This window comes from Cupressus sempervirens, chromosome 5 (genome assembly GCF_028749045.1).
Source record: "Cupressus sempervirens isolate cs-2001-9-10 chromosome 5, ASM2874904v1, whole genome shotgun sequence".
Lineage (NCBI taxonomy): Eukaryota > Viridiplantae > Streptophyta > Pinopsida > Cupressales > Cupressaceae > Cupressus > Cupressus sempervirens.
Genome location: NC_143122.1, coordinates 956,662,284 through 956,684,866, shown reverse-complemented (window position 1 = coordinate 956,684,866; position 22,583 = coordinate 956,662,284). Strand labels below are relative to the sequence as shown.

General features: G+C 34.0%; 1 protein-coding gene across 1 annotated transcript in view; it reads left to right on the top strand.

The window, feature by feature from the left end:
* The window catches only part of LOC149559133 (potassium transporter 10-like), a 202,969-nt gene extending 188,586 nt beyond the window's left edge, over positions 1-14,383 (top strand). The window contains exon 9 of the mRNA XM_089833065.1: positions 13,118-14,383. Coding sequence (XP_089689191.1) covers positions 13,118-14,178 — 1,061 coding nt within the window. The 3' untranslated portion in view covers positions 14,179-14,383. The remainder of the gene's footprint in view (positions 1-13,117) is intronic.
* Positions 14,384-22,583: the final 8,200 nt, after the last annotated feature.

Genomic DNA, 22,583 nt, shown 5'->3' with positions numbered 1-22,583 from the left:
AAATGAATTAATAAGATTTGCAAAAGACCATACCCATACTGCAAATCGGGGCCTCCGGGTTCTGATTTGCAAATTTTTTTTTTCCTCACAGTTGACTTTGGGCCAAAGTAGCCGAGTTTATAGTCGATTTTCACCAATTCAGTGTTTCGAACATAATGGCGAAGTCAAAACTGGCTCTAGACACTCCCAATTTTTGTAGCACTCCGAATTTGGGCTGAGGTGATGAAGCAAGTGATCTCAAATGGTTATGTGATGAGAAAATCTCCAAGTTGCTCTGATACCATGTAAGAATTTGCCTAAGGGCAAAATTCACCCAGGAACTAAGAATTCAAACACAAGCACATAGTAGACCAAAAAGAGAGAGAGTATGATCAGAATGACAATGTCATAATTAATGCAATGTGCAATGTAAAAATACAATAGGAGTGCCTGTATAAAGGCCTCTGAGATACATCTAGAATGCCTCGTAATCAACACCATGATATGTAATACAACCAAGCACATGTCCACCGGATATGGGTTATCCTCCATTAAGCACGGAAGTAAGTGCGGTGATGAGAGGATAAGCCTACAAGGGTGTGACATGCAAAATAGTGTTGTAGACACCATGTGCTAAAATAGAGTTGCGTACTACTATGTTGTCTACATGACAACTCAAAAAGGTGTGCAAACTCCTAAGTGTCTCACAAATAAAAATAATAAAATAATGCATTAACCTAAGTAAACTTAAGTAAGTGTAATAAGTAAATACTTATTTACACCAACAAAAACTACAGGCGAATCGTCCTTCATAATTATATTTTAGAATTCTGTATATAATTTTGATATCAAATAAGTGGGCATAGTCAATCAGCATTTTAGATTTGATCATCATAGATGTCGTGAAATATTAAATTGTTTTCGCATCTATGTCCAGTTTGTCTTCCAGCCAGAGGAGTTAAAATTCAAACTCGACTAATTTAAGATTGCATTATAATTGATCTGTTACATTTGGATTATTAAAATTCTTGGCAGTATAAGTGCATTGAACATTATGAAGTTGTATGTAAAAATTCTCTGAAGTTGACTCTATCGCTTGGATGAACAAAGGCACTGGTCTTTTTATTGAAGTTAGAAAATCAAAATATTCCTTCTGCAAGCATCAATTCCATTATTTACAAAATTTATACAAAACATTCAATTATCAAATATTCAGCATCCATTTTTAGTTTCATTGAGTTCGAAGACCTTGCTAGTCGAAGAACTCCAAGTTTAAATTCGCTATAGGAGCTTGATCCAGACAGGCGGCATTCGAGGTGAAGGTTAACGCACCTAGGTGTAGCGAAGCCCAAAGTGTAAGGGAATCTAAGAGATTTCCATTCGTTGGCCAAAATTTGATTGAGAGATCCTACCGGAGAAGTGGCAGGCTCTTGGATTTCCAATCTGCAATATTGGGAACCAACAGGACCAAAGGAAGAATTTCATAAAGTGGCAATCTTACAAGGTAGTGGATCATAAGATATCAAGGCTAATTCTGAGGGGTCGCAACCATACGAGGCAAGTGTTTGTCGTAGCATCGAGAGATCATCCGGTCATCAGGACAAAGGAAGCATTTCATAGTTTTGATCTCCACCTTCAATCAAAGGCTATCGTTATGTCATTATAAAAAACTGCTCTACCTTTATTCATAGCAACATAACGAAAAGTTGACATGTGGTGTCATGGGTCCAGTTTCATAATGTGGGCTACAAAGGCTAAGAAGTATGTCATAATTTAGCCAGGTATGCATTTTCTATTGGCCAGTTGTATTAGTTCCACTAATGGTTTTTAGTTCTTTCTGGAGCCGTTGATTTGATCATGATCTACAGTGGTCGTATTCCCGCATTCTAAAGATGTCTAAGCTTTAACGAAAGCGAGGAAGCAACACTCTGCTACATGTCCAAGGTGGGCCTGAGTTTCAGTTCAAATCCATCATAGCATCGCGGGTTTCATCTTTCAAGGGGCCAATGCATCGAATAAAGGTCAGATTGTTCATTCGACATTTTCTACCGATAAATCAATTAGAAAGAGCTTTGATCTTATGATATCTTGTTGTTCATGAGATCACAGAGAAAAGTGAAACGGTCTCTGATGCTACAAAGTTCTATACATCGTGAGATCGCAAGGCAAATGAAAAGGGGTCGCGACCATATGCCAAGGCTATTGTTGTGACATCGAGGCATTGTAATGTTGAGCGATCGTAGGAGCATAAAGACTCAAAAAAGGGGTTTTAATGCTACAAAAAGGTAGTTGATCGTAAGATCTCAAGAGAAAGTGGATTGGCCTCTGACACTATGGGAAGAGGTAGTTATCATGTCGTCGTATCGTTGTAGGATCATAGCAAAAGATGGAAAGGTAAAGAGTCAGCTTTTGGGGCAGTCACCCGTCAAATGAAGGGATCAAAGTTTCAATCGAAGATTCATTTGACAAAAAGAAGCTAAAGGAGTTTCGATCTTATGATAGGTCTTTCATCATAAGATCATGGAGGAGAATTGATGGGCCCATGACCATATGCTAAGGAGGTTGTCATAAGTTCATAGCGTCAAAGAATCATAAGGATTTGAGAGAGTGTTGCCGATGCTATGCCAAAGAAGGTGTTTGTAAGATCTACATGACAAGAGAACAATCAGAAGATCATAAGAAATACAAGGAAAGCTTCTAACTGTGAGATAACTAGCAATCGTAGGGTTATAAAGGTTAGTTTCTAGGCTGACAATGTTGCGAGGGTTTTGACTGTGCATTGACGATCGTAAGATTGTAAGACCCCAAAATAATATAAAATGTATTTTCGCTCCTCTAAGATGGAAAGTGAAGAGGGTTTGCGACCAATAATATTGCAAGGAAGGTACAGGATGATAATTGAATATAGTTGACTTGCTGATTTTTCTGACTTGGTATGTTGATAATAAAGGAGAGGGCGGTTTTCAGTGGCGGATCTAATCTTCTCGATCGTCTTTTGGTTATCTTCAATGATCCCCATGCATGATAAATGAAAGGAGACACTTCATTGCCACCTGGCTATCCATCTACTCAGTCAAAGCATTAATGGCCACCATTTCTATGTTCTCAAGGTTCTATTTTTGGTGAAAAGCATGATTTTTCTGCATTGGGATCTGTACCAAGATCAAGTCTTATCCAAATTTGCATGATTGTCTTCTACAACTTTAATTGTAGTGGTTGAACTTGGCTTCTTGGTAAAGTTATCTCAGTTATGCTTGCACTATAAAAACAAATTTTGTAACCCTTCTTAGGGTCGGCCTTTTTCTAGTTCATTAGTATTGCATTTTATGCTTTGCTATTGTAATTTTTCTTTTGTCTATGCATGAATGTATTCTCTGTTATACCTCATTCTCCCATTAATACAAGTGCAGATTTTCCTTGCCTTTTGTTGGTGTTTTGTTTTCTATTCTTCAATTTACATAGCAATATCTATTTGGCCTTGAATGTTATAGAGAGAAGTTCCTTCCTTGTAGCATTTCATTTTATTTTTGATCTGTATGTGGTTGCTGATTGAAACAAAGGTTGAATCAGTGTATTTTGAGGTTATATTGGCGATTAGTGCATTGTTAGGCAGAGATAAGATCGAACATACTATTTTGGTGTATCACCCCCTTTAGATTAGATTAGGTAATTTTCTTTAATGCATTCCTTCTCCCTTTTCCTCTCAAAGAGTAGTTAGGTGCACCTTGATAGTAAGGAAGCCGGCCTTCTCTAGAGACTCAATCTCATAGTTCAAGTTCCACAACTTGGAGATTGTTTTCATATTTCACAAGGTTGCCTTTAGGTAAAAACTCTAGGCAAGGGTGCAAGCTTTTGTGACAACAGGAAGCAAGTTTGGCTAGTTGTGGACCATGTGGAGTTGTTGTGGTTCATGTGGAAAAGTGGGGAATTGTCGCATGTCTTTTGTGTCCTTCATGGTTGGGGTGTTGTAGACCGGTTGTAGGCTGCAAAGAACAATGGTGCCACTTGGTGGGGGTGATGCAAGGTGCACTGCTTACTACTATTTATTCCACATTTGTGGGGTGGATGACCTAATTGTTGTTTTTATAGAACATTCGGCAAGTCATGAGAAAAATCATTGCTTCCGATTGTGGTGTTTGTCAAATGTTGGGTTGTTGGGGCTAGGAGGTGATTGTCCGATTGGAAGTTAATGGGAAATGTTTACAGGGTATATTCTCTGCAAGTATGATCTCTTTTGCTTGCGAATTCCTAATAGAATAGAGATAAGGCTAGAGCTCATAAAACAACAATAAAATCCTTTAAAAAAATATAAAGTTCATGAAAATAATTTATAAATTTGATAAAAGAAAATGTTTTTTTCCGAAGAAATCTGTATCGACTGCAAATCTGGCTGTACAAATCTGATCAATGAAAAAAATTGCCTCAATTTTAACTTTTGCCTAAACTAGAAGAATTTATAGTCAATTTGTTGAAATGGTACCTCAAACACAATGGTGAAGTTAGATCTTGCTCTAGATTTTAAAAACACATGTATTGGAATCCATAAGCAAAATTGCACCTTTTGGATACATATGCATATTTTAAAATTTTCTCACAAATGACCCTTATTAGTGCAAAATCACACCTTTTGGGGGTCACTGTATATTTTGAAAACACTCAAATATGCATGTCTCACCTTTTGGGAGTCATTGCACATTTTAAAACACATGTAATGACATGTTTTATGTGTTTTAAAATTGCATTTTCATTCAAAATGACACATTTTGGATAAAATTGCATATTTTGATAAAAATGAGCTTGTAGACATGTTATAGACAACTTAAGTGATGAATTAAGCACATGTTAATTTGATTTTGGAAGAAATATTACTGAAATAGGTCATATATAATATTTAGGCTATAGATAAATATATAATGTGCAAGTATCATTCAAAAAGTAATATTTATTAAGAAGTTTGAATTAAAATTCAAAAATTAAATCAAACTATATAGTTAATATAGTCACTTAAATGAAAAATAAAAAAGCAACTCAACTTTAAAATATAATATAAAATGTTCTATAGTTACTTTAAGTGAAAAATAAAAATGATGAAGTAACTTAAAAACATAACATAAAGTGAAATTATGTTATATTTTTCAAAAAGTGAATGTCAACTTCAAAATATAACGTGACATTTTAATTTGTGCAAAATGGTCATATCTTTTGATTGCCAATTTTGATTAAGGCCTAAGATAGATCGAATCGAAAGAAAAATTGAAAGCAATAACTTGAGTAAAACCAAAGGACCAAAAGCTAACAAACACACTCAAAACTGAGAAAAAGGATGTTGAAGGCTTAAAAAATCAAGCATAGGCTCAACAAACAAAAAAACTAAAAAGACTTGACAAAATTCTTTAGTAAAAAGATTCATTATATCATTTACAAATGATTGATTGATCAATACTAACTAATTAAATAATGAATTAAGCTCAGAGAAATGGGAAACTAAGTTGAAAAGGGTTGTATTGTTACCTACATTTTGTGGTGACAAAATGTAGGACAACAACTAGCTCTGTCTGGAGAATGTTACTCATTTATTCTTGAAAACAAAGAGTGAGATAGAATCCAGTTCTCTAAGTGTCTTCATCCATTCCATTGGGCTATAGAGTTAGGCGACCAAAAAAAAAAAAAAACTAACATAACTAAAGAAAAGAAAATCTAATAAAACAAAAATGTGCAAGCGCACTTTGTTACATCCTAAATTTTGACCTAGTTTTAAAATTTCTCATAGTCGTTGGACTTAATGGATTTTTCTTTCATGATCATGTGAAGTAGGTAGTTATTTATATCCATTGTATTAACTATTAATGGAGATGGTCGTTAACTATTATTTGTTATATGATGTTTAGCAGTTGCTTGATTTTGGAATTATGGTTAATAATTTAAAGTCTTTTAAATGTTTATATGAAAATTATTATGGAACTATTATTATAGTGGAAGTGTTTCACAGACGATTGCAAGAGAAGAAGGGGGGGAAGCATTGCTAAACGGGATCATCAGAATGGGATACTTGCTTAGTTCAGTCAACAGGATTGACAGGTATGATCTTAAACTTTTTTGGTAAGGACTTAACAACTTAAACACGGGATACATCTATAGGACCCGCATGAGCTATTAAATAAATAATTTAAGAAACATAAAATAATTCAATTAAAATATAAAATGTACCTCAAAAATTTTTAAATGATCTTTCACCATATTATTATAATATATATATACATATACATATATATGTGTGTGTGTGTGTGTGTACGTACATATAGATATAAAAATGAAGTGGCACCATTATATTATTTTCTTATAATAAAAATGATGCCACCTTACTAATATATTTACATGTACATATATAAATATAAATTATAATAATATTCAAATTATAACCTTCCAACTCTTTTTCCATCTTTTATTCTTTACTTCTTTTGTAACCAATTAAAACTTGTCATTTTAAATTGACAAATATTCTTATGTAATGGAAGCCAAAGAGCCACCTTATTATGTTATAAGAAATCATGAGTGAGAGTCGAAGGTATCATTTTTGTAAGCACCCAACTACCTTCTCCATTAAATTGACTTCCTCTCTCTCTCTCTCTTATTTACAATTTCCATTCAAAGATGATAACCTACAAATTACCTTCTAAAAATCTTGCCGACCATAGTTATTCAAGTTCCTTTGCTATAGTCCTATTTTGCAAAAGAAGTGATCTTTTATACTTTGGATATTTGCGCCTGGAGAAACATTTGTGGAAGAGGTTGAACCATAGCAGTCAGCTGGGCACAAAAACTTCTTTCTTTTCCATAATAGTCTCAGGTTACGTAATCAACCATATTACAAGCTTTGCTGAATATTTCCATGTCATTTGTTACTTCTTTTTTTACTTTCATAACAGCTGGAATCATCATAGATAATATTGGATAGAACCTCTTAAGAGAGAGCTTTTTAATTGCAATAAAACTAATTGAAATATATTGTATGTAAATCAGAATTCAATAATATTTTCAGCTGGTCTCAAGAACATATTATTTCAAGTCACAATTTGTGATAAGATATACTAATTAATGAATCCTTTTAGAATTTATGCATAGAGCAGATTGCTCAAAATTTCCAAACACCTGGGACTCATTGCCTGTATAGCCATGTAAAGGTGAAGAGGTTAAATGAATCTGCAAAAACACAAAAGTGGAATCAGTTATGATTAAATAAATTAATTAACCATACTTAATAGCTCATGCTTATCCCTATAAATGTTCCCTATTGTCAAGTCGAGTGGTGGTGATCAGGTCGTTGAACCCATCAGAAAACCTTGGCCAAGGTAGTTTAAAGGCATGTTTGTTATTTTTTTGATCACTTGATGTCAGTGGTGCTAGTTATATAGACATGTTCGTCCATAACTATGCGGACATTCTAAACACCAGAATGCTCAGGTGGCTGGACTAAGAATATCCCAAGCCCAATCCTAAGGTAGGGAGAAACTTTCAAATTCAATAGATTGTGTGGGGATAAGTATGGTCCGAAGTTGGGAGGTTACACCTATGTTAATGCTTCTCCTCTTACCAAAAGCCAAGGCTTGCACAACTAGCTAAAGACCCTTTAGATGATACTTGTATGTTTCTTTTCTTCTTTCCATAATAAATATTTACTTACTTGTATGTAGAAAAGATAGTTAATTGTTCATCTAGTTATTTCAATTGATCATAGATAAAGTTATTTTCAGTTAATCGTTAATTTAGTTATTTCAGTTGATCATTGATACAGTTATTTTCAGTTAATCATAGATACAATTACTTTCAATTAATTGTTAAACTGGTAATTTTAGTTGATCATGGTTATTTTAGTTGATTGTTAATAGTTAAAATAGTTAATGTCATATGAAAAGGAATTTAGTTATCTATTTCATTGAATCTCTTATAAACTATCTTTGTTTTTGTTATGAAAAATTGTTTGTTACACACTTATTAACAACAAAGAAAAACCTACCTAATTAAAACTAGCCAAAAATGCAAATTTTAGACGAAACCACTTACGGGTTGAACAAAATAGCTACCTTTTTTTGTCATGTCCCCATTTTGGAGGCAATTTGATTTAATTAATTTAATTAATTAGGTTATCCAAAATAATGAATATTTTATGAGGATGACTAATTAATTAGTTTAATTAAATAAATAAGTGGTATTAAGTTAATTATTTATAAAGTTATCAAATAAATAAATATTAAAAGGTAACTTTATATTTAATTAATTTAATAAAGTGACTTGAATTATAAAATATTTTATAGTCACTTAATAGATAAAATAAAATAATGTTCTAGAAGCTTCTGGAGAAAGTGGAGAAAAAAGAATAAATAGGCACCCCGGGCTTCATTCTAATCATCCAGTTGTTTATTTCTCTCTTGACATCAAATTGTGATTCAGTCACAGTCTATTGTGGAGCCAAGTGGTTTCAGATAGTCAGTTGATCTTTGGAAACGAAAACTCCCTTGGATTAGCATAACTGAGGAAGTGAAATATCTTCTGAAGGGTTGCACATTTGGAGGTGATACTTCAGTCACTTCAGCTAAGGCATCATTGGGCCTAAGGCCATTTTCAACATTTCAGCATTTCAGGAGGCAATTTTAGCAGGGCCAAAATTATTGAAAGTCATTTCTAGCAGGTCCACAGGCTGAAAAAGCAAAACCAAAAAAAAAAGTAGGCCGAAAAGGCAGTCTGAAGAAGCAGCTCCGAAAAAAGCAATCCGAAAAAGCAGTTCGAAAAAGAAAATCCGGAAAAAGCAAGTGGAAAAAGCAGATCGGAAAAAAAGCAAACAGAAGGGGCAACATTGAAGGAAAATATTACAACCATCCACAATCAGGTTCTTCACTTCTCATTTGGCATATTTACTGAGAAATGTAGGTTTTCAGCTGAGTACCAAATATAGCTTCAGCACTTCACTATTTCATATTGTACTTGTCTTTGTTTGCCATTTGGCATTATTGGTATCAAAGGAAGACTAGGATTTTGCAATTGAAAGATCGTTGTAATTTTTAGACTATCTATATTGCAACCCTAGAGTTGATCATCAGCTTATTAGTTTGGATTCCAATTGTTTGACAAAATGTAAATTGGCTGTAAGTTCTCTTTTTGGCATAAATAATGTTATAATTTTGCATACTAAGTGTTTATATTAATGACAAATGGTTGTAAGTGCATTAATGCCATCCTAGGTTGCATCCGAAGTATTTGTCATAATTACTAATTGCTGTAGCTGCATTTTGCAAGTAGTTTAAGTCACATATATGTATTGAATATTGCCAAAAATTAGTTGCACATCCATGTTAGGTCATTATTTAGACAATCTGGAGTCTTTTTGTAAGCATTCTCTTTGATGCAAATCAAAACAAGAGTCATTGCAGCAATCTCAAAAGTTATATCAGTCATATAACCCCTTGTATGCAAAGTGTTTGACAAAATTCTTCGAGCCTTCAATTAGCATTTTAAGGTCGGAATTGAGCAGGACCATTACAGTGGTATCAGAGCTTGCTTGCAAAGTGTTTGACAAAATGTCAAACCACTGAAGTATAAATATTTTTGGTGTTTGAAGGAGTTATAACCTGTTGGGGTTATTACATTTTTAGTAGCTTGCAGCATGTTCACAGGAAACTTTATATTGATGTACCATGAAGAACTGGAGCAATGATGTCAAAGCCTGATGTAACACCTCTTGGAAAAAATAGAAGAATTCACCTTTTTTAGATGAATCATGTGTACTGTTGCTCCAAGAAAGGTCTGTGAATTGAAACTGCTCCCCAAAAATTGAACAATCTTCATTGGTGTCTTCTTGATGGTATTTTCATGTTCAGGTACATGTGGAATATCTAGCTTTCCATTAGCCTCCAACTATGGAAGATGTTGAATTGGACATCCCCTTGATCGGACAAATTCTTAATTTTTCTTGCCAATTGCAACTTGTTTTACTGGTTCATCAATCACCAACACCTCAAAATGATCAAGAAAACCTAGCTGAACATACTGTTGACAAACTTCTAATTTGGGAAAGTCTTTATTGTTTATGAGAAGTTCTTTCTCAAGTTTCGATGTAGAACATTTTTGCAAAGTGTACTCAAGTTCATGACCTTGAGACAACTACATCATTTTCAGCTTGATTAGAACTTGCTTGCATGTCAACTTTTATGACACGACCATCTTGAACCTTGGAAGAAAAAGTTTCCTTCCTCATCTTTTCATCACAAGCCCTCTATGTCTTCTTCCTTTTCTTGGAAGAGAATAGCAAGATCACTAGCTTCAAACACATGATGCTTCATTGTTGTCTTCACTAATGGTTCATCAATCACAAGCTTCTTTGATGGTGAAACTAATTTTTATTGATTTCCAACAATAGAACTATGAGAAATAGTTGGAAGAGGCCTCCTTGGTACATCTTTGTAGAACATGCCTTTAGCTATTTGCTTTTTGAGGACTAGTAACTCATTTGCTAACCTTTGCACTACAGGATCCACCCTTGTGCTCAAAGAAGATGAATTTCTTCATATCCTCTTGCTCCAATTCTTATCTTCTTAGCAAGAATAAGATCATTTTCAATTTCAATCACCAATGCCTGTGCAGCTGCAATAGTAGTCGAGGCTTCTCTCCTTAATAGAAAATCAACTTCAAGAATTTGAGCATTGACAAAACAACACTTTAAATTAATAGTTATAGGTTGAGCGGCAACTAGAATTCTTTGTGTCAATTTGTTGAAATGAGCAACAAATTCTCGCATAGGCATGTGAGATGACTTCTTCAGCTGAGTAAGTTGAGCCAACAATGAATGAGCATCTTCAAGAGGCTTGAACCTTTTCTCAAACTTGGCTATGAAGGTAGCCCAGCTTGTGATAGCATGTGGTGTTAAATGGTAAAACTAATCAGCAGCCACACCTTGTAGATTTCCCACGAACAACCTTGTAGACACATTTGCGTATTCAGTAGCATGATCACTGCATGCAATATAAAAAGCAGCAATATGTTCGTCAAAGTATTGTTCTTCACCAAAAAACTTGAGAAAGTTCTTTCGTAAGCCATCACGAAGATCATGTAGAGGTGGAGCTAGATTCAACAGTCCAAATGCATTTCCCCAAGGACCTTGGGCCATTTACATGTCCTTGGTAACTACATGAAACAATTACAATGAATATTTAGAATGAAAAAGGACATGAGCATGCTTTAGATGAAAGCACGAGGCTCTCAAATGCGTGTCGTGTCCCTAGTTTAGCTGCCAAAAAACTATTGGATGGATATTTTGCAACCAACAGTCTTGGGTAAAATCCAATCACAAAATAGGATGACCAGTCACAGTGTGTGAGACAAAGTCTCTCCTACCTTAAAGGGAAGGCTCCAAGGAATAGTGAGAAGGGGGAGCCTTCCCTTTAAGGTAGGAGATACTATATCTCACACATTGTGGCTAGTCATCCTATTTCGCAACTAGATCTTACCCAAAACTGTTGGTTGCAAAATATTTACCCAACAAATTTAACTATGTACAAATTCCATACTAATTACTTGCCATTTATATTCAACTATGAAATGAAATAAAATAATCGAATAGGTTGCAGGTGTATTACCTTTAACCATTGATATTCAAGGCACCTAGATACAAATTCTCCTGTGCTCTCACTCATTCTATTGTAGAAATAGACAGTTTTAAGATCAGCCATCGGTTTCTTTGTCCCTGGATGGCTTACATGAGAGTTATATTCCCTTCCTACAAAATTATTCCCTGCTAAGTTTTTTAATTTAAAATATAAATTCTGTTATTATAATATTGTAATCTATTTGAATCTGCTTTATATTCTAAATGTTTACGTATATCTGAGCCTGCATCTAATTCTCTTTTCACATGTTTGTAAAATAAATATGATTCTTGTGCCCTGAAACCCTGTTATTAAATGTAATTCGCAAAGTATATATATCTACAATATGCCTTTGACTACTTAGACACGTCAGCAACATGGTTTTCTTGCCTCTTAAGGTGGAATATAGCAAAAATAATATCAACTAAAACAATTCAAGCCATCTCCATTGTCTTGAATTTAAATGAGCTCTGTAGAAATGTATTTCACCCTTAAATGGTTTGTGTTCAACTTGAAAGGCTTTCCTTAAGGGAGATGCCTCCACTTTTGCAGTCTGTCATTGTGGTGGTCAACTCTAGATCATGCAGTGTATGGTTTACTTCATGAATTTTCAGATTTCTACTCTCAAAAGCTACCACATGGCCTTTTTGCACGAGTACAGTTCCTAATCCATCACTAGCAGCAGTCGCTACGGATATAAATTCTCCGTTGGCTTGTTATTTACCTTTTGTTTATAAGTTGTAAGGCTTTATCATAATTGTCATTTCAAATGAACTGTTTTCCTTACTTCTACAAGGAGGTATTAGGACTAGCGATTCTTGAAAACCCTTCAATGTATTGGTGATAATACCTGATCAGCTCTATAAAACTCCTGACCTAAAAGACATTCTTAATACTAGGCTCATCCATGAGAGCAATAACCTTTTAAGGCTCAATTGACGTTCCAGTTTCTAATTTTATATGCTATAATTCTGAATTTTACTTCAAAACATTTAGAGAGATTTTGAACAAATTACGCTTCCACAACCATTACACTACCGTGTAAAGATATTCATGCATATGGCCCTGGATATTATTTAAGTTTTATCTAACAACACGAAGAAATATGTGTAGTGAAATTTCATAATGATTATTCTTGATTCCATATCAACAGTAATTATCTTAGATCCTATATTTCAATTTCATTCCCATTCGTAGGAACATGTACCCAATGCACGAATCTTGTGTAAAAATAGATTTTCCTGATGATTCATGTCACAGTAATATAATCACTTCAATGAATTCTGTACATCACACGGCCATATTTCTGTTTTGGATTGAAAGCCTAAAGATGTTATGAAACAGTCAAGAAAGAGCTCATATGCTGTCACACTCTATACGTTAATGCCTCTGATAAAAAGTTACACATTTTCGAATCTTCATTTTTTGATTACGCCTGGAGGCTGGATCAAATAATGGTTTGGCTCTGGCAATAGTTTCTTACAACTAGTTTGTGCATGCAGGTATTGCTGTTGTTTCTGTAATGCTGGTCACCACAATTTTGATGTTACTTATCATGCTCATTGTTTGGCGAAGTAATTTACTGCTGGTGATAATCTTTACAGCAACCTTTCTGTCAATAGAGATGGTCTATTTCATGGCAGTACTGTTCAAAGTGGGTCGGGGTGGCTGGGCTCCCTTGGCTATAGCTGGAATCTTCCTGGTTGTTATGTATGTCTGGCACTATGGAACTGTAAAGAGATATGAGCATGAGATGCAAAGTAAGGTGCCAGTAGCATGGATTCTTAGCCTTGGACCTAGTCTTGGGATTGTACGGGTTCCTGGTATCGGTTTTGTTTACACAGACCTTGCCCGGGGAGTTCCACCCATCTTCTCTCATTTCGTCACCCATCTGCCCGCGATTAATTCCATTGTTGTGTTTGTGTGTGTCAAACATCTTCCTGTAACAACAGTTACACCAGACGAACGGTTCTATGTGAAACGAATTCGGCCAAAAGAACTTAACATGTTTCGCTGTGCAGTGAGGTATGGGTACACAGATTTGCACAAGAGGGAAGATGATTTTGAAAACTTACTCATCAAGAGCCTTATCCAGTATGTGCACCAGGAATCCGTGATTGACAGCTTCTCTGACTCGAGTGATGAAGATGAAGAGCACGAGGAGCCCTTGAGACCAGGATATTCCAACTTACAAGAGAATGATGTTCTTCCACACTCTGAGCTTGGTGAGTTATCCGGTGCATCAATAGCTTCTGACTTATCTTCAGATACAATGCAGATGAAGAAATCAAAGCAACTTCAATGTTCAGTTCTAAGTGAGACTAGCGGCGCTCATAATGATAATATCAGTGATTTAGACTACTTGCTTAGTTGCAAAGATGCAGGAATAGTTCACATTGCGGGTAATACAATAGTAAGGGCAAGGAGGGATTCGAACTTTTTAAAAAGAGCTGCTGTAAACCACATCTATGTCTTACTTCGCAGAATATGCAGGGAGAACAGTGTCATCCTCAATGTTCCACATGAAAACCTCTTAAATGTAGGGCAAGTATTTTATGTTTGAAGGAACACTGTTAGCAAATCGGTCTATCCGTGAAGTTGAAAAGTTCTGCAAGAGTCCACCACTCTCATTGAGTGTGAATGGGTGGTTCTGACATTGAAAAGGACCTCCAAATATTTGGTGGAGGACCTCCATAAAAATTAAAAATCATTGTAGTTTTCATTTTCAAATATAAGTAATATTTGGTACTAGAAGCAAATATTTCAAATGTGACCCTATATTTTTGGACAAAATTTAAATGGAAGGCAATAAAAGAAAATTTCGAGGAACGATTTCATAACTATGTGTAATGAATAGCCTCTAAAACATATTAAAGTGTATTAAGAATAAGGGACACAATTGTCAAAGTTCATGTCTACGGGGTAATGGTTTTGGGATAAGATATGGTGAAAATAAAATGTGATTAGCAATTCAATTAAAACTCAAATTAAACCAAGTATGTGATTAGCACAATTTTCATATTGTCATGTACAAAAGGTTGACCTGCAATTTATATCTCCTATAAAATCTAATTTCGAAATGCAATGCACTCTAGGAGTCATCGTCTATTATTTGGATGATTTCTAAACTTGAAAACATTTTAACTCTATAAATGGAATCTCCAAATTTACATATTTTAAATTTGATAAAGAAATTAGAATTGATAACAATAAAATAAAGAGAGATTAGATTACAAGATGAAAATGTTGATTTCTTTGAGTAGCATTGCACAAAAAAACTTCACGACAAAGAAATGTCATCAAAACTTCTTCGCAATAAAATAGAAGCTAATATAGTTGAAACTATGAATAATAGAATTCGCAATCAAAACCTCTTAAAAAGTATTGTTTCCAAAATAGATGATATCATTCGAAAAAACCAGCATGGTCTTATTATACCACCTCAAATTTGGAAAGGTGGTTCAAAGAGTAAAGAGGATAGAGAAAATAGTAGATGGCTTCCTTTTAAGCTAGGCCATGGTATAAGTTTAATTTTGAAGGAGCTTCTAGGGGAAACCCTAGTAAAGCATAAATAAGTTGTGTTATTCATAATCATAAAGGAAAAGTAATAGCTAAACTAGAAGAGTCTTTAATTAAAATCACTAACAATTATAGAATATTGAAGGTGATTCTCAAATAATTATCAATGTGCTTAGGGTATGTAAGACCCCAAACTAGAAGATACAATCTGTTCTCAATAAAACATTAGAATTTTAAAATTCCTTTCAGAAATATGAGTTCAAACATATTTACCGTGAAGGAAATATAATGATAGATAATTTGGCCAATAAATGGATGGTTTGGACTCTATAGAACATAAGATTTAAATAAAAATCTAAATATTATTAAGAATCATAAAATATTATGAAAATAAAATTAATTCACTATATAGACACATAAGAAGAATATTATATCCATACATATATCAAGAATATGTTACAGTTACTCTTAATGAAACTTCATAGTTTAATTAAACAAGAATTTTGCATCCTCTATCAATGGTTATGATGTACACTAGTTATTATCCTTCCTGAATAAGGCGAATTATGTGATTGGTGGGGTCACCGAATACTTAATTTCTAGTGACTAGACAATAGCCAAGATATCTTTGTATGTAGCAATATTTAGAATTTGATAGGAAAGGAAAAGGAAATTCTCATAAAGAAAATCAATCCAAGTAATAATCATACAAACTACATACATGAGGTAACTTAATTGTTTTAGTAGCTCTGAAAATCAATACAAATCGAGATTTTTTATACTTTGGTGTTCAGTATAAAGTGAGCTCAATTCATAGGGTTCATTCCTAAATTCAATGAACATCAACGGTCTATTTAATTCTCAAATATCAAGTCAGACTCTCAGACAATCATGAGCTGCAGAGCCTGATAATGGAAACCAACATTGCTTTGTATCATAAGACCAGAAATAAGATAATAAAATTTGTTGGCGAAGTCAAACCAGAAAGATGGAACGACATTTTAAACAATCTTGTTGATCTTCCTAGGCACGCAATGGAAATGGAAATAGTGTTAGGAGAAAGACATTTCAACTACACCAGGATCTAGAGGGAAAATATTGACATTTATTGTCTTCCTAGTTTGAGCTAAAACTAACAAATGTGACATTGCCGGATAATCTTTGACAAAACCTGGCTGGTTGGTTTAGAAAACATTATTTGAACAACATTAAGAGAAAGGAGGAAATTCATCTCGCAGAAGAGTACATGGTTGCGCCAATAGGTAGAATGGTTTCAATTGAATCAATCTGGTTTGATATGGAGAAAAATATGTACTTCTTACTTTGCTAGTTTGGACTTCTAAAAGATGAAAATTCTCAGTGGATAGAAAAGTACTTCGACTCTAATGGATATAGCATACTACCATCTATGAAGCTCAAAGATCTGTACCAAATATGGTTCATTCCACCACAATTAATGAAATGCAATAAAATGAAGAAAACGACATCGAAGATTGATAATAAAGGAAAGACCACGGTCACGGTTAGACTAGAATCAGATGATTCTGATGAAGAAATCATCATTATTCATTGGGTTTAGCCACTTTTTGTTCAGTCTTGTATACTTAGTCTCTTTTACAGTATTATAGGTTCGTAGATCTTTGTATAGTTATTTCTCTATGTACATACTAGCTATGCTTCAGGTAGTGGACATAGAATGTACAACAATTTCAATATTTTATGGGTTATAAAAATTGAACGCGGCTATTTTCCCACAAAAAAGTATAGAAAATACCATGGATTTTTTTGAAAATTTCAGCATTTGATCTTCATGATCTGCATAGTTTGTAGTCGAAAACAACAAAAAAATTGGGAAAAAAATTACTAAGTTTTCATGAATCTGAAAAAAACAAAAGTTTGACCTTGTTTTATCTTTGGTACTTATTTGTTGGAGATTAGCCTATACCATAAAAAATCTGGACTTTGATAATTATATCACGTAGATTCTAATATTTACACTTCTATTACATTAAATACAAATAATGTTAATGAAGTTTTGTAGTATTTCTTAATATGGTGTCTTTAATTTGATACAAGTTGATATTTGGCATATTTTGATTAGCTAGGCCATCTCAGGAATATGAGAAGCAATTCTAAATTTGTTGGATTAATTCTAATCTGTCATATATTAGGTTTATAGTGAGGGTTTGAGCATTATAAAGCAAATGGATTATGACTTGATGTGTAGAATGATCTTTTAGTTGACCAATCTTAAATAGATTTTCTCTAACATAGATAATGCTTTTGTAAAATTTTCAATATTTTTCTTGATTATGTCTTTCTCTCTTATGACTTAAGTATTTCATAGTTTAGCCTAATTGTTTAGCTCTTTGATTGTCTAATAAGTTTTGAAGAAGGTTTTAGTTGATCCAGATAAGGACACCTTCGTAAGGTATGGTTAAATTAAATATATTTTTAGTAGGTAGATTAACTCTGATAAGTGAAATAGCTGAACATTATAAGATAATTTTAGTTTTTCATTGAAGATGATAGATCTCAACTTTCATACCTATAATGTTTAGCCCCACATTTTCCTCTTTTATAGGAGGCTATCTTTATCTTTCATCCAAGAGTCCTTTCATATAGTATCTTCCCTTCCTTAGTATCGAGTTTTTGGTTGTCCTAACTTTTAGGTTCAATTTTCCTAATACCCATGGTCATTTCGGCAATCTTTCCTCTCTCGAAACATCTTTTAACCCCTCTTGGTTTATTTTGCCCACTTACTATATTTCAGGCAAGTGTCAAAATATCCAGTGGTCAAGTTACTGTTAGCCTTTTTGCATTCACCATGGTTTATTCCTTTCCATTATTAACCTGATTATTTACATTTTTTTCTTCCTCTCTGGGTTTGGAGGTTCTCTGCTAGAAAAAATATCTAAGAGATATTGTATGTTTGGAAGACTAATAGGGCTTTCAAACATAACAACCTCCCCTTGATACTCTTTCTCCTCATCTAAACATCCTCATATCAATTCAATATTGGTTGATTCTATAATGTCTTTTCTTGATTCTTAGTTCCATTTGTCTACTCCCTTATCTATAATTGTGTGGCTTGGATAATCTAATATCATGTAGATCTTATATAATTAGGTCACAATATTATAGATGGATATGGTGATTCTGGGTTTATCTAATCCATTTCTTTTAGCTTAAGGTATACTCCCTTGATTGCCTTTGTCTTATTTCCACTCTCTTCCTTAGGCTCTCCTTCTTATAGACTTTCGATGATGCTTTACTACTGACTCATTTTGTAGTAGTAATCTCTTATCTTAGTTTGGATTGTCTTCTCCTTTTGGTTTGATCTAATTCTTTCTCAAGTTGTAGATATTTGGTTATTTAAACTTTTAAGGGAATGTTTCTCCCTTCTATATTTGAGTTTTTTCCTTGTATCTCAATGGTGTTTCTTTTGGCTTACTATATTAGAGTTCAATAAGTCATTATGAATTCAAGGATTAGAAATGATGCATGAACATCCTAGAGTTACTATTTTTAATAAAGGCTATTTCAGTATAGAGTTACTATTTATGGGAACTTATTGTTTTTAGTAAATGGGTTATACGATCTTAGAATGTTCTAGTTTCATATGTAGAGGTTCATCTTAGTCATAGCATCATACCATTGGAGTTACATGGCCATACCATATGTATTTATAGAAGTTAAGTACAATTTTGAAGGCCTTAGAGGTTTTGGAAGAAGGTCAAACCTAGTTTGACTAGTGCTTGTGCATGTGAGGAATTGTAGATTAGGAGTTGACAATTTTGAAAAATACTTATAGTTGAAAATGAGAGATGGTACGCAAAAGTTATAGCCTTAGTAAGTTGGGCTACCTAAAATTATAGTTAGGGCTGACCCTATCGAATAAATAAGAAAATTATTATTATTTTGGATTTAGTCAGCCTCAAGGATTGGGGTTAATGTCTAGAACCTTCCCAAGAGGTGGAATTTCCCTATATAAGTGTCATGTCCAAATTTCATGAACAAAAATAACACTTTTTTTTTTTTGTAAACCTAGGGTTTCTTACACTCTGATATTAAAATAATTCATTTTAGTTATCAATTAGTTGCATATCTAGTATACATCTTACTCAAGATCTATAGAGGTAACTACTTAGTTCGTTAAGTGTATATCGTCTTGATCCTTGTAACCAAACCGAGGTTAGGAGTTTCCTATTGAATTATTTAACTAGGCCTAAGGCACCGAGATTATAGATAGTTATAATTAAGGTATCCATAAGACGTGTCAGGATTGGATGTGCAATTCTTGTTTGGGGATTTGAGTTTGATGTGGCATTCCATTCCATATCTTGTGCTATAATGATCAATGTCACTCCCATCATGGAGGTTCTACTGACAACTTGATTCACTAATGCTAGAATTTCAAGGTTTATGTCCTACATATTGATGAAAGATTAATTTAAAGGATATGATTATATCAATTTTTTTATTTTCCCTGATTCTAAGAATTTATTACCACTTATTACCAAAGCGAGTACCTATCGATCTCTTAGATTCAAATCCCAATATATGCAATCTTAAAATCAGCTAAGCACATCATATCACATATAACTGTTGAAATCTGATTGAAAAGATCATTTTTATGAGGGAGATTGTTATATGTTTCAATCATTATTTTGTCATTGATGTCAAACTTACTATTTTCTAGTATGAAAATTGCTTATAAGATTCAAGTACTATCACTCAGTTGATTGATGAAGAGGATTTGATCAATAAGAGGTAACAACAACACCTAGAGGAAAGGTTGAGTTATGCTTATGTAATGAAGTACAAGGATCAGTTAAGACAGTGGTAAAATGATGCATTGATTATCTACTTAAGGTTACAAATGTTGGCTACACTAAGAAAGAATAGAAGAATATGTAATACAAAATTTGTCTACTAATCTTTACCAAGTGGATAGTAGGTGTCGAGCAAAGTTAGTGCAAGCTGAGCAAAAAATTAGTTAGTGCCAAGTAAATTAAAAATCTAATGGATGCCAAGAAAGTTAGTTAGTGCCAAGTAAAGTTTAGTAGGTGTTGAGCACTAGTAAACTTTAGTTGATGTCGAGTGATTTTGTAGTGGATGCTAAGTAACATAGTGTGTACCGAGCATCAGAAGTTCGATAATGCCAAGGTACTGCATTATTTCAAAGACTGAATTCCATGAATTTGAGACAACAAATTTATTTTCTTGGATTTTGTGAACCAAGTGGAAGATAAGGATGATGAGTTGGTGGCACAAAATTCTAGGTAAACCATTTTGAGGCGAATTCAAAATGGATTCTAGAGAAAGTTTCTAGAATAGACAAGATATGGGGTAGATACATTGTATCCTACCTAACCCATCTTAACCCTGATTTGGACGATGGAGAATGAGCTGCAAAATATCTTAATTTCCTATTTATAGGAATAACTGGTCATGAAGCAAGGTTGTCATGTGCGAGAACCTAAGAGAGACAAGAGGTCAAAGGGGTTTTGCTTCATCAAGTGACCTAAGAGAAGAGTTTGCAATGACATGTTAAGCAAGAAGGCTTAAGGAGATGAATGCTTGAAGGGTGAACAAGCTATCAGAGTTACAAAGTATGAAGGCCAAGCAGAATGGAGACCTATAATCTGTAAGAGAAGTTGTAAGTTGTATCAGATCAAAGCTCTACTATTACTCTCTAACAATTGTATCAGTCTAGGGTAAATCCTTTGGATTAAGGTTGACCTAACAGTACTTTATAAATCTTTTAATAGGGTAGCATTCTACGTGAATGACCTAAAGTCCTCTAACAAGGCTTACTTCTAACAGGGTGATTGAAATCCTTTAACAGGGTCACATTTAACCGTGTGTATTGTAACCTTTAATAGGGTTGGCCTCTCACAAGGCATCATTTCCGAAAAGTGAAAAAGTGGTAGCATGTTACTAGTGATTTTTTTCCAAATTGGGTTTCCACATAAATAATTGTGTGATGTGTGTTCTTGAATCTGTTATGTTTCATGCTTTACATTTCTGCAAATTGATTTGACAATAAGATGCAAGTTTTAAGTTATTGCATAATCTTATGAATGCATGCATAATTGTAAATGTTTTATGAGTTCACTAAGCTATGAAAAGTTTTATTTGTAAATCTAGACCTTGGATAACTAATTCATTCCCCCCCCCCCCCCCCCCCCCCCTCAGTTATATAAAAGAATGCTAACAATTGGTATTAGAGCCTAGTTGCTTAAAAGGACTAGTTTGAAAGTACTAGAAGCACAAAGATCAAGATGTTGTAAAGAGAGGTACCCAAGCTCAACATAGATAACTTTCTTGCATGGAAAAGTTTGATGAAGCTACACCTTGGAGGAATTGGAGATCATGCACAAACTACCATTGATGTGGAACATGTTGATCTAGTAGGTGCTCCAACTACTGAAGATATGAAGAAAAATAAAGAACACAATCAGACAATGTTGGAAATTGCTTCTACCCTAAGCTATGCCAAATTTTATGATATCAAAGGCTATGCCACTATAAAGAAAATGTGGGATGCCCTAACCACTATCTATAGACGAGACAAGAATGTTCAAAGACCCAAATCTGAAAGTCTCAAAGGCAAGTTTGATGACATGAGAATGGAAGAAGGTGAGAATATTGCTCAATATCTTGCTAGGATAAAAAGAAGTTGTAAGTGCACTAAAAGGTGCTACTAGTAAAATAGATGACGATACTATGTTAAGTAAAGTCTTGAGGACATTGCTGCCTATTTATGCTATTAGAGTTTTTGCAATTCAAGAACTAAAATGTATTCCAGGAAATTATCTAACCCTTGAGGGTAGGTAGAATCACTACTTTTGAACTATCAAAACTTTGATAATTACAAACCTGAGGCTCTTGAATCTGCTTTCAAAGCTAAACTATTGTTGAAGGATTTTGAAGAGCCCATCAAGCAAAGAAAAGAAGAAAGGTAAAATGTGTGTCTAGTGTCTTGCAACATTTCTGGCAAGAAGATTCCACAAAGGAAAAGGCAATTTCAAAGGTAACTTACCTATCATTTGTTTCAATTGTGACGAGGTTGGTCATATTGCTACTAGATGTCCACAGAAGAAGAACCATAAAGGTGGTGAAAAATACAAGAGCAGAAGAGATGATAACAACAAGGACTATAGAGACAAAGGAAAGAAGTCATGCTACATTGCTGAAGAGGATACTATGGATGATTCTGATGATCATGATGATGAAGTTGTATATGTTGCAATGAAGGATGAATCTGATGAAGATGAAGCAACTGCACTTGTGACATGTGTGAAGAAGAATTACAGATTGATCATTAACAGTGGGTGCTCACATCACATGACTGGAGACAAAAGTAAGTTCATTACCCTAAATTTTTATGAAGGAAATAGTGTAAGATTTGGTAATGATGCACCATGTTTAATAAAAGGTAAA